General features: G+C 38.5%; 1 protein-coding gene across 3 annotated transcripts in view; it reads left to right on the forward strand.

Moving 5' to 3' along the window:
* gabbr1b (gamma-aminobutyric acid (GABA) B receptor, 1b) overlaps positions 1-14210 on the forward strand; it is a 665116-nt gene that overhangs the window by 384041 nt on the left and 266865 nt on the right. For 2 of the 3 annotated variants that reach the window (XM_061908314.1, XM_061908316.1), the window contains 2 exons: positions 574-639; positions 6464-6655. The exons of the other annotated variant lie outside the window; for it this stretch is intronic. In XM_061908314.1, coding sequence (XP_061764298.1) covers positions 574-639; positions 6464-6655 — 258 coding nt within the window. The remainder of the gene's footprint in view (positions 1-573; positions 640-6463; positions 6656-14210) is intronic. 3 annotated transcript variants of the gene reach the window in all.

Raw genomic sequence — 14210 nt, forward strand, 5'->3', positions numbered from 1 at the left:
TGAATTGATTATGGAGTAGGAACGCATTTTTTGCAGGAAGTGGGAAGTGCGCTGCAATGGAAACGGAAATAAATACGCTGAAGAATTAGTTCCGGTTGCGCATAAAAATACCAAAATACGGTAAATATTGTACATACTACACATTGTTATGGTCGTGTCTGTCATTACATTATATATAGATATATATTATACAAACGTTTGTATATAATATTATGTATTTTTTGAAGGTTTTAAAGGGTACAATGGTGACTCGTTAGCAGCGTTTTTTTATTGTCTTTAGAATCGTAAAAAATTATGCATAATCATGAGATTGCATGATAGGCAAAGTTCCAAAAAAAAGTGCAGTTCCCCTAAGAGTGACCTCGCCAAACATGCCCGCCTAGTTTAATGCACAAGATTAATTAGTTATTAGAATGGAAACCATGGCAACAGCATGACTATCACCAGTGGAGAGAAGAACTACTGCTGTGTTGGCTCCTGTGTCCCCCACATCCTGATTGTGAAGTCTGTTATACTGTTCTTTACATGTCCAGCCCCGTGGGTGACTGTTCTTTTCTTTCTCACATTCCTAAGCGTCAAGATGCCCGAATCATTGTTGGCCTCTTCTATGAGACTGAAGCCAGGAAGGTCTTTTGTGAGGTAAATGCTTGGAATCTAATGTAATTGTATGGTATTTATTTAGAATGAGACTACCAGTTCATAATTAAATTAAAGAGATCATGTATTTTGTGCCATTTAGCGGCATCTCAAATCCAATACTTCTGTCAGTACAGTTGAATACAGTGTTCACAGTGTACTTTGTTCCTCAGTTCACAAATGCTGGTCGTGTAGTTAAAGTTAAAGTACCAATGGTTGTCATACACACACTATGTGCGGCAAAATTATTCTCTGCATTTGACCCATCCCCCTTGATCACCCCCATTGGAGATTAGGGTAGCAGCGGGCAGCAGCCGTGGCCCGCCCTGATTTAATTTTGATGATTTAACCACCAATTTCAACCCTTGATGCTGAGTGCCAAGCAGGGAGGTAATGTGTCCCATTTTTATAGTCTTCTCCCACTTAAAATGATGACAGAGGTCTGTAATTTTCATTATAGGTACACGTCAATTGTGAGAGACAGAATATGAAAAAAAATCCAGGAATTTACATTGTAGGAATTTTAAAGAATTTATTTGTAAATTATGGTGGAAAATAAGTATTTGGTCACCCATTCAAAGCTCTCACTGATGGAAGGAGGTTTTGACTCAAAATCTCACGATACATGGCCCCATTCATTCTTTCCTTAACACGGATCAATCATCCTGTCCCCTTAGCAGAAAAACAGCCCCAAAGCATGATGTTTCCACCTCCATGCTTCACAGTAGGTATGGTGTTTTTGGGATGCAACTCAGTATTCTTCTTCCTCCAAACACGACGAGTTGAGTTTATACCAAAATGGATACATGGATGATACAGCAGAGGATTGGGAGAATGTCATGTGGTCAGATGAAAGCAAAATAGAACTTTTTGGTATAAACTCAACTCTTCGTGTTTGGAGGAAGAAGAATACTGAGTTGCATCCCAAGCACCATAATTTACAAATACATTCTTTAAAATAATGTGAATTCCTGTATTTTTTTTTTCACATTCTGTCTCTCATAGTTGAAGTGTACCTATGATGAAAATTACAGACCTCTTTCATCATTTTAAGTGGGAGAACTTGCACAATCGGTGGCTGACTAAATACTTTTTTGCCCCACTGTAATCGATTACTGTCATTGCGAACTTGACAAAAATGTCAATCGTATTATTTACCAGTTTCTTTTTCAGTTCACAATTTTCCACCGATATTGGTTGTGCCTCAGCCGATGACGTTATTGTAAGTTATTCCCTCCCCATCTGGTATGTATCCAAGATGTCATAAGGGTCCATCGCTGTTTCCCAATTTGTGCACTTTCATACTTACACTCACAAACCTTTTTGAGTACATAAGTATGCGCCATGTATATGTTAGTAAACCGCACTCCCTGAAGTCTTCAAGCGTGTGCTAGCCGCCGATTTAGCTTCGCGTCCCTGTGTCGAATGGGATAAAGGCAGGGGTACAAAAAACTGACCCAAAAGCCTGGGCTCGCTAACACAACAGCCATCACACTCTTGAAGTCCTCTGGGAGTGAGGTTTACTACCGAACACATGGCCCAGCCACACGGGCTGGCCTCCATTACACTCCTACTGAGAAGTAAGCTGTCAGTACCCACAGATCCGACTCAGATTGTCCAAAACGGTGAATGTAGCCATGTTGGCTACAAAGCGAAAGGGGAGTGACAAACTGGAAATAAAGTCATCTGAGGAGCAACCAGTCGCGGTGGAAAGTTACAAAAAGAAAACAAACATGCTGCTAATCGATTTTAGACAGCACTACACTGACAAATTGGACACAGTATACCTACTCAAGCCAGTAATGGTGGAAGTGCTGGATTTCAGACGCAGCCCACTACTGCACACTCACCATTTTAGTGCTACAGCCGGGTAATGGCAGCGCACTGTATTTTGTCGTAATTCCAAAGACAACAGTAAGTTTGGAAATTGAACGCAACCACTTATTTTGCATCCCAGAATAGTTTTTTACTCCCTTTCAAGGTCACTAATATCAAAACTTGTTACAATTTAAAGTGTTTTGTGCTTTCTTCAAATAATGTTTAAGTTTTCTTACCTGAAGAGACTGGCGACACTGGTGGACAATTAGCTTCAGCAGACACACTCTGCATTTAAATTAACCGCAAACTTGGTACCTCCGTGTATTTGACGGCCATGTTCTATCTATTCGGCCGATCTAGATAGCACGCACCTCATCAAATGAAGACACTCACTTAATACCTATTGGGGATATTCACATACGGGGCGGTGCCCTATGTACTACATTTACTTATGCACACAAGCCCGTGCCAACAAGCACTTTCCTTAAACTTTAAAAATATTAGTAGGCAGCAGCTATTTCCTTTCGGTTCATTCTCCTTTCGAGATTCTCTGCGTTTGTTATAAAGGGGGTTGTTAGCGATTGCTAATTAGTTCCTTTATCCGGCAAGTGATGCTGCAAATTTCAGTAACAGTACACGTATTTCTTAAATATACATATATATTATTAGAAAGACATCAAGCTTTTAGACAAATGCCAGATAAAAGATGAACAGGATGTGTAAAGATTGAACACATAAAAATCAAGTTACCTTATTTTTTGGAGTATAAGTCGCTCCGGAGTATACGTCGCACCGGCCGAAAATGCATAATAAAGAAGAAAAAAAAACATTTGTACGTCGCACTGAAGTATAAGTCACATTTCTGGGGGAAATTTATTTGATAAAATCCAACACCAAGAATAGACATTTGAAAGGCAATTTAAAATAAGTAAAGAATAGTGAACACCAGGCTGAATAAGTGTATGTTATATGACTCATAAATAACTAACTGAGAAGGTGCCTGGTATGTTAACATAACATATTATGGTAAGAGTCATTCAAATCACTATAACATATAGAACATGCAATACGCTTAACAAACAATCTGTCACTCCTAATCGATAAATTCGATGAAATCTTCTTCCTCGATGTCGCTTCCAAACAACTCTGCCAACTCCAAAGGTATGCGCCGCTTTCTCTTGTCGTTTTCTGCTGCATATTTCTCTATGTCCAGCTTGTAATCTGCAGTACATGATTTCCTTTTCGGGCCAATTTTTGTTCAGCCCTTCTCAGTTTTTGTAAGTTACCGCCAACGATGAAATTATCCATTTTAATAGTTATGGCAGTAGCATGTAGCATATAGCAGTTAGCATTCCATGACCCACAATGCACTTCTGCCATGAACCTCCCCCGCCGAATTCTAATTGGTTGACGTATATGTGACGATTGCAGATGTGTGTGTGACGATTGCTGACATTGTCTTCGTCTCTTCCGCGAATGAGATAAATAATATTATTTGATATTTTACGGTAATGTGTTAAGAATTTCACACATAAGTCGCTCCGGAGTATATGTCGCACCCCCGGCCAAACTATGAAAAAAACTGCGACTTTGTCCAAAAAATACGGTATTCGATTTATTCGTCAATTTTCCTCTTGTTTTTGTGTGAATGAGGATTTCCCAACAAGTGCTATTTGTCTTACCCAATCACACACGCAAGATAAAAAACATTTAAAGGTATTGGCCAAAACATTAAGATGGCCGCAAGTTTAAAGTGGCTGCCTACTTCTCTCTAGTGGACACTTTGCTGTAGACAGGGTTGACTGTAGTTGAATGGTAGTATATGGTCAGTGAATGTTATCACAGGGCATCATAATTCCAAAATCTGTCATAGAACACACCTGATCAACATCTAAACAATTAATTAATGGACTAATAATTTATTATAAGGGCAGGTACAACAACAACAATACAGCTCTAATTATTACGTTTGTACGTGTAGACAATTTGTAGAAAATTAATAATGCCGTGGCTATCCTTCAAGTCAGATTTTCAACTAAATACATTTTAGGTAGAATGCACAGTATACGCACAAGAATACTCTGCAGTCCTTGTCATTTTTAAAGCCTCTGTAAAATCTGATGGGTTTTTGAAATGTTTTAATAAAATACCTTAACAATGCTTGGCATTTGAAGCAATAAAAGAGAACCCAAGGGCATATAAATTATTCTCTCAAGTGGAGATTTTGGTGGTCAGTACTGCAAAACCCAATACCATTAAATAATCTTTTTTTAAATATGAATTATTTAATTGGACAGTCAAAGTGCAATCAGAATCATCTGTTATACTCAGAACATTGCATACTAAGTAAATAGACTAAGGCCCAATCAGAATACTCTTCCTTTCCCATTGTCTTAGCCCTAAACACTTAGTTTTGCGTGTCCATGTCAATCAAGTGGCCAAGTGTTAGCCCTCAAAACAAAGTGAGCTTGGGTACTTCCGTAAATATTGAGTGTTATACTGTTAACAAATGAATCACAAGAGTGTGAGTTAAAAAAAGGATGAAATACGTTAGTGGATTTCATAAAACCTAACACAAGCGTACATATAATCGTTTCACTCCATAAAACACATTTTACATACCGTAAGCTGATGAGCCAGCACTTAAATATTTCACGGAAATCATTGTCTTCTCCACTGTCTTCTTCTTAAAGTAGAGAGGAGAAAAAAAAAAAGCCCAAGCAAACATCACGTGCAACTGCATCTAGAGAGTACCTTATTTTTCGGACTATAAGTCGCTCCGGAGTATACGTCGCACCGGCCGAAAATGCACAATAAAGAAGGAAAAAAACATATATACGTCGCACTGGAGTATAAGTCGCATTTTTGGGGAAATTTATTTGATTAAACCCAACACCAAGAATAGACATTTGAAAGGCAATTTAAAATAAATAAAGAATAGTGAACAACAGGCTGAAAAAGTGTACGTTATAGGACGCATAAATAACCAACTGAGAAGGTGCCTGGTATGTTAACGCTACACATCATGGCAAGAGTCATTCAAATAAGTATAACATATAGAACATGCTATACGTTTACCAAAAAATCTGTCACTCCCGATCGCTGAATCCGATGAATTCTTCTTCCTCGGTGTCGCCTCTGGTATGCGCACCGCTAGCGTCCTTTCTTTCTGTTGCTCGATAGCTGTTTTTTGCAGCATATTTTTCACTAAATCCAGTTTTTCATCTGGAGTATATTTCCTTTTCGGTGCCATTTTAGTTCAGTCCTTCTCAGTTTTTATAAGTCACCGCCAATGTTGATGTGATCCATTTCAATAGCTCCGGCAGTAGTGTATAGCATATAGCAGCTAACATATCATGACCCACAAGGCACTTCTGCCATGACCCTCCCCCGCCGAATTATTATTGGTTGGCGTGTGAGTGACGATTGCTGACGTGTGTGTGACGATTGCTGACATTTTCTTTGTCGCTCACGTGAATGAGATAAATAATATTTTTTGATATTTTACGGTAATGTGTTAATAATTTCACACATAAATCGCTCCGGAGTATACGTCGCACCCATGGCAAACTATGAAAGGAATGTCGATTTATAGTCCGAAAAATACGGTAAACAAACATTTGTCGCATCTGCGTTACGTCACAAGCAACATCCAAATTCCTAGGGGTGTATTTACAACATCTCTCCATGTCACTCAATTTTCCAGGCTAAGGGGGATGGTAAGACGACGGGGGAAGGCGAAAGAGGGAGAATTCGGATTAGGCTCAATCCAAATCGGGAGATACCCGAGCTCTCTTCGTTTCGAGGGCCCTTACCTTACAGAGTAATTGGACACATGTCTTGATTGACGCGAACACGCTATGTGTTTAGGGCTAAGACAAGGGGAAAGACAGAGTATAAAATCTAACGCCCAGCTTGTGTCACCCTCCCCTAAATAGAAATTCATTCCCATCACAGTTGCGCATGAGTCATATGTTGTCCCTCCCACTGAAGCTCTGTCCCTCTGCAGGTCTACAAGGAAAAGCTGTATGGAAAAAAATATGTGTGGTTCCTCATTGGCTGGTACGCAGACAACTGGTTTAAAATTCAAGACCCTTCCATCAACTGTACAGTGGAGCAAATGACAGAAGCTGTGGAAGGTCATGTGACCACTGAGATCGTCATGCTCAATCCAGAAACTGTGCGAGGAGCTTCCAACCTGGTAAGAGTTATCATATGGTTGCGGCTGAAGAGGGGTGCGTTACATAATTATCATTGTGATAAAACCAAAATAATACAACAAATTATAATCATGATTCTTTCTTAAATCATTTCTTGTTCCGACCACAATGATACAAATACTGTAAATGTTAGGTTCTTTTGGAAGAGTGTTAGGCGTACTTGAAAAAGGTAAGCAATTTGTGAAGGACGCTTGGTCAACTTAACTCTCGTAAATCTTCTTGAGTTCTATACTAAATATAATCCTCAGGTACAGTATGTACCGGTACATTGTGAAATGAGGTATTAATATAGGCAGATTTTGTAAATGTTTATTTAAATACATTGATCGTTTTAACTAGTGTCTGTAACACAACAGTAAAACAGTTGATTAAACAAAACAGAAAAGTCATTGATATCTTATATGAGATGTAAAAGAATGGTTTCCTTTTTTAATAAGGCTCAGTTATCAGCATTATTCTTCGTGGTACTTTTGAAAATACTGTGGTTTTAAACAGTTTCTTAAAGTAAATAATTGTATTATATCATTTAAATAAATGATAAATGGCTTGTACTTGTATAGCGCTTTTCTACCTTCAAGGTACTCAAAGTGCTTTGACACTACTTCCACATTTACCATTCCACACACACATTCACACACTGATGGAGGGAGCTGCCATGCAAGGCGCCAACCAGCACCCATCAGGAGCAAGGGTGAAGTGTCTTGCTCAGGACACAACGGACGTGACAAGGTTGGTTCTAGGTGGGATTTGAACCAGTGACCCTCGGGTTGCGTACGGCCACTCTCCCACTGCGCCACGCCGTCCCCATTTGATTTATTTAGATAGATAGATAGAACTTTATTGATTCCTTCAGGAGAGTTCCTTCAGGAAAATTAAAATTCCAGAAGCAGTGTACAGAGTTGAGATCAATTTAAAAAAAAGTAAAAAGTAAATAATGGGGGTTTAAATGGAAACCAAATAGAGAAATATTACAATAATAAAAAATTTAAAAAAAAGCAACAATGGGAATAAAAATATAACAGTAAAATAAGAATATAACAAGACAAAGTAGGCATTAGTGACCATGTTATGAAAAACGTATTGCACTGTTATTGTTTTGCATCCCCTGTCATCCTGGTACTCCCCGCCCCCCTGCCCCAGAGAGGAGTTGTACAGTCTAATGGCGTGTGGGACAAAGGAGTTTTTGAGTCTATTAGTCCTGCACTTGGGATGAAGCAGTCTAACACTGAACAGGCTCCTCTGGCTACTGATAACGCTATGCAGAGGGTTACTGGCATCATCCAGGATGCTCACTAGTTTGTCAACAGTCCTCTTCTCTGCCACCGTCACCAGTGAGTCCAGTTTCATTCCGATTGTAGAACCGGCCCGCCTGATCAGTTTCTCAAGTCTGGAGCTGTCCATAATATAGCCTATTGCTTAATCCTGTCCATAATATAGCTGTTAGCAATTAAAAATCCATAGATTAGCCACACCTTTGTATAAGCCGCCGGGTTCGAAGCTCGGGAAAAAAGTAGCATGATATAGTCCGGAATATATTTTAGCTCAGTGGTTCTCAAATGGGGGTACGCGTACCCCTTGGAGTACTTGAAGGTATGCCATGGGGTACGTGAGATTTTTTTTAAATAGCAACAATTCAAAAATCCTTTATAAATATATTTATTGAATAATACTTCAACAAAATATGAATGTAAGTTTATAAACTGTGAAAAGAAATACAACAATGCAATACTCAGTGTTGACAGCTATATTTTCTGTGGACATGTTCCATAAATATTGGTGTTAAAGATTTTTTTTTTTTTGTGAAGAAATGTTTAGAATTAAGTTCATGAATCCAGATGGATCTCTATTTCAATCCCTAAAGAGGGCACTTTAAATTGATGATTACCTCTATGTGTAGAAAAAATCTTTATTCCATCCATCCATTTCCTACCGCTTATTCCCTTTGGGGTCGCGGGGGGCGCTGGTGCCTATCCCAGCTACTATCGGGTGGAAGGCGGTCTACACCCTGGACAAGTCGCCACCTCATCGCAGTAGAAATCTTTATTTATAAATGAATCACTTGTTTCTTTATCAACAAGTTTTTAGTTATTTTAATATATTTTTTTCCAAATAGTTCATGAAAGACCACTACAAATGAGCAATATTTTGCACTGTTATACAATTTAATAAATCAGAAACTGATGAACTTCTTTATCACTTTTTTTCAACCAAAAATGCTTTGCTCTGATTGCGGGGTACTTGAATTAAAAAAATGTTAACAGGGGGTACATCACTGGAAAAAAGGTTGAGGACCACTGCTTTAACTGGTGTCTGTAACACAACAGTAAAACAGTTGATCAAACAAAACATAAAAGTCATTGCTGTCTTATATGAGATGAAAAAGAATGGTTTCCTTTTTTAACAAGGCTCAGTTATCGGCATTATTATTCGTGGTACTTTTTAATATACTGTGGTTTTGAACAGTTTCTTAAACTGAATAATTTTAGTATATTGTTTGATTTATTTGCTTAATCCTATCCATAAAATAGCTATTAACAAAGAAAAATCCATAGATTAGCCAGACCTTTTGTATGAACCGCCGGGTACAAAGCTCGGGGAAAAAAGTAGCAGTTCATAGTTCAGAATATACGATAGCTGAACTGTCCTTCTCCTTACACAGCCGCCCTGCTTACACACAGACACACTGTGACTAGCCCTGTTGTGCACTCACTGTTTGAAATCAGAAAATTCCTTGAACGGGAACTGCACTTTTATTTTTTTTATTTTTTTTGGATTATCGTTTACAATCATTATTAAAGACAAGAACACATATTTCTTTTTCAATAGGATTTTAAAGATGATTTAAAAAAACACTTGGAAAATGTGGCTAATGGAAATCACTGTTATAGCCTTCAAAGCCCTTCAAAACATTTTCAAAACCCTTAGTCAACATATTTTATACACACTGCAAGTAAAGTTAAAAAGTTAAAGTACCAATGATTGTCAAACACACACTAGCTATGTAAGTTTATTTGTTTATTTGTCACATGCAGAGTACACCACAGTGAAATGCCTAGTCACAGAAAGGTTTATTATATGATATGTACAATATTTAACAAATTTTGTAATTTTAAGCATTACCTGAACTAATTTTCTCAGCGCATGTGATTCTGTTTCCATAGCAGCACACTTCTGACTTCCGGCAACAAATGTTTGTTATTTTTTCCAGAAACAAACGCGAGTGTTTTTCAATCATGGCAGACTTGGTAATAAACTATTAAAGGCCTAGTGGAATGAGATTTTCTTATTTAAATGGGGATAGCAGGTCCATTCTATGTGTCATACTTGATCATTTCGCGATATTGCCATTTTTTTTGCTGAAAGGATTTAGTAGAGAACATCCACGATAAAGTTCGCAACTTTTGCTTGCTAGCACAAAAGCCCTGCCTCTACCAGAAGTCGCAGACGATGACGTCATATGTTGATGGCTCCTCACATATTCACATTGTTTCTAATGGGAGCCTTCAACAAAAACAGCTATTGGGACCGAGAAAACAACAATTTCCCCATTAATTTGAGCGAGGATAAAATATTCGTGTATGAAGATATTGATAGCGACGGACTACAAAAAAAAAAAAGTAAAAAAAAACCTAAAAAAAACAAATTGAGAAGACAAAAACAGGAGCAGCTCATGGCAAGTATAACAGAATTGGACAAAAAGCTATCAGTAACTCCATACCCTGAACTGGTTAAAGATAGACAAAATCTGCAAATGAACTACAATTTATTGTCAACACAAGAAACAGAAAAATTACTTTTACGATCGCGTGGCTTCCTGTACGAGCACGGTGAGAAGGCAGGGCGCCTTCTATCACGCCAAATTAAAAGCCAGTCAGCATCTCGGTAAATTCGACAAATTAGAACCCCCACAGGTGAACTAACAGTCATTCCTTCAGTCATTAATGACACCTTCAAATCATTCTACTCTGAACTGTATACTTCACAATGTGCTGCTGATAAAACAATCATGATGAGTTTCCTGGATAACTTGAAATTTCCATCCATAACTACTACTCAAGAGAGCGCTTTGGATCAACCTTTAGTGAGCCGGGAAATTGTAGATTCAATTAAACTAATGCAGAGCGGCAAGGCCCCTGGCCCAGATGGCTATCCTACAGAATTCTATAAAAAATTCTCAGATAAATTGACTCCTCTCCTTTTAAATATGTACAATGACTCTCTGGATCGGGGTACTTTGCCTCGAACTCTCACCGAAGCGTCAATAACTTTATTATTAAAACCAGGCAAAATAGACTCCGATTGTAGTTCTTACCGTCCCATCTCGCTCTTAAACGCTGATTATAAGATTTTAGCTAAAGCACTGGCCCTTCGCCTTGAATCAATTTTACCAAACATCATATCACCTGACCAAACTGGGTTTATGAAAAACCGACACTCTTTTTCCAACATTCGTTGCCTTCTTAACATTATTTTCTCTCCAGCATCCGAGGAGACGCCAGAAGTGGTGGTCTCTTTGGATGCGGAGAAAGCTTCCGACAGGGTGGAATGGGGATATTTATTAGAGGTCTTAAAGAGGTTTAACATTGGGTCCAAATATATATCTTGGATAGCACTTCTATACTCTTCTCCTAGGGCTGCCGTAAGCACAAATGGGATGTTATCCCAATTTTTCACACTTGGCAGAGGCACACCTCAGGGGTGCCCTCTAAGCCCATTATTATTCGTTACTGCAATCAAACCCTTCTCCATTGCTCTTAAACCGGCTGGTATCAATAAAGGAATCCATAGATGCGGTCTAGAACTCACACATTCTCTATACGCAGATGATTTACCATTGTTTATATATGATCCAATCTCTACCGTTCCAAATATTATTGAATTGCTTAACAATTTTGGATCATTCTCTGGCTATAAATTGAATTTCGCTAAGAGTGAATGCTTCCCTGTGAATAATTTGGCCCCTGAGATCCCTAAGGGATATTTCCCATTCAGAATGTCCAGGAACAGCTTCAAGTACTTAGGTGTACATATTTGTCGTAAGCTACCAGCTCTCTACAAGGACAATTTTCCACCCCTAATCGACAAACTTAAATTAGATTTGGAAAGGTGGAATGATTTACACATAACTATAGCTGGCAGGGTAAACTGCGTCAAAATGAATGTGCTTCCTCGATTTTTGTATCTGTTTCAATGTTTGCCTATCTTTTTACCCAAATCCTTTTTTTGCATAATAAACGAACTAATTTCATCCTTTATATGGAAAGGCAAGACTCCCAGGATTAGGAGAGAATTCCTGCAAAGGCATAGGTCCGTAGGTGGTTTATCACTCCCTAATCTAAAACACTACTATTGGGCAGCTAACATACACAAAATGACTCTCTGGATCCAAGAACCTGAATTCATTTGGTGCAAATCTGAAGCTAGTTCCTGTTCTACCTCACTCTTGGATCTGCTTACATCAAAATTACCTTATCGACCATCCCAATTTACTTGTAGTCCAATTGTCATTTCTACCCTTAGAATCTGGTCTCAATTTAGAAATACTTTCGGCCTGCAGGGCTTATCCAACCATAGCCCCATTCATGATAACCATCTCTTCCTCCCTCCTAGCACAGATCCAGCGTTTTCTCTATGGAAGCAGTCAAACCTTAGCAGGCTAAAAGACTTATATATTGGTGATGTTTTCGCTAGTTTCAGTGAACTATGTGAAAAATTTGACCAACCAAAATCTCACCTATTTCGATACTTTCAGGTTCGTAATTTTGTTAAATCAAATAGTCTCTCTTTCCCTAACACTCCACCAAATTCACTAACTGATTCAATTTTAGATATTCCCACAAATCAAAAAGGCCTAATTTCCAAAATCTACACCTTAATCCCCCAGTTTGGTAAAACATCTCTTGATAAAATCAGAGGGAATTGGGAAGAAGAGCTTGGCAGAGCCATAGATGATGGAGATTGGGATTCTGCCTTAACCCAAATTAACAACAGTACATCCTGTTCAAGGCTTAATTTAATACAATTTAAGGTAGTCCACCGTATTTATTTCACTAATTCCAAACTCTCCAAAATATATCCCAATATCTCGGATACTTGTAACAGGTGTCACATGTCACCTGCTAACATGACGCACATGTTTTGGTCTTGTCCCCATTTGCTTAATTACTGGACAACTATTTTCAAACACCTTGCTAAGGCACTGGATTTAAATCTGACACCATGTGCAGAAATGGCTATTTTTGGGACGGTATCAGATCCCCAAATAAAGAGAAAATTTAAGGATAGTATCGCCTTTGCATCCTTATTAGCACGTAGGAGAATTTTGCTGGAGTGGAAGTCACCTTTCTGCCCCAAAGCCTCCTTATGGCTTAAAGACCTTATGATGTATTTAGATCTGGAAAAAATAAAGTTCAATCTTAGGGGGGCACCTGAGAAGTTGTATTTTGTTTGGGGCTGTATGGTTGACTACATAGCCAAATTAAAGATGCTACAGGACACATGAGAAAGTTCACCTTTCATAAACCAGCTTCTTTTTATTTATTTTTTTATATTTATTCCTGGTGTATATTTACTATCTGCCTATGTTGAGAAGAAAGTGATGTACTAATTATTTTCCATTTGTGACTGTACCTTTTAACTTATGTAGGACCTGGGGGTGAGGGGGTTTATGTGTGTATGGGGTATGGGTTGGGTTGCTGTTCTTGGAAGTGGGTGGGAAAAAAGGGGGAAAATGTGTTGACTGTTCTATTGTACATTGTAATACCTGTCAAATTCAATAATAAAAAAAAATAAAAAATAAAAATAAAAAAAAACGTGATTGCATTGGGACGGATTCAGATGTTTTTAGACACGTTTACTAGGATAATTCTGGGAAATCCCTTATCTTTCTGTTGTGTTGCTAGTGTTTTAGTGAGTTTAACAGTACCTGATAGTCGGAAGTGTGTGTCCACGGCCGGGTGTTGACGCGCAGTGTCTCAGGGAAGTCGACGGCAGCTGTATGTGCGGCACAAGCTCAGCTGATCTCCGGTAAGAAGCGACTTTTTACCACAATTTTCTCACCGAAACCTGCTGGTTGACATTCGGTTGGGATCAATGTTCGCTGTGATCCATAGTAAAGTTTCATCTCCGTGAATTTTAAACAAGGAATCACCGTGTGTTTGTGTGGCTAAAGGCTAAAGCTTCCCTACTCCATCTTTCTACTTTGACTTCTCCAATATTATTTGAACAAATTGCAAAGGATTCAGCAACACAGATGTCCAAAATACTGTGTAATTATGCCGTTAAAGCAGTCGAATTTTAGCTGTGTGTGTGCGCAGCGCTCATATTCCCTAACAGCCCGTGACATCAAGCGTACACGTCATCATTACGCGAGGTTTTTAAGAAAAAACTCCCGGGAAATTTAAAATTGCAATTCAATAAACTAAAAAGGCCGTATTGGCATGTGTTCCAATGTTAATATTTCATCATTGATGTATAAACTATCAGACTGCGTGGTGGGTAGTAGTGGGTTTCAGTAGGCCTTTAAGATGACTATTT

The sequence above is a fragment of the Nerophis ophidion genome, linkage group LG08 (assembly GCF_033978795.1).
Source record: "Nerophis ophidion isolate RoL-2023_Sa linkage group LG08, RoL_Noph_v1.0, whole genome shotgun sequence".
Taxonomy (NCBI): Eukaryota; Metazoa; Chordata; class Actinopteri; order Syngnathiformes; family Syngnathidae; genus Nerophis; species Nerophis ophidion.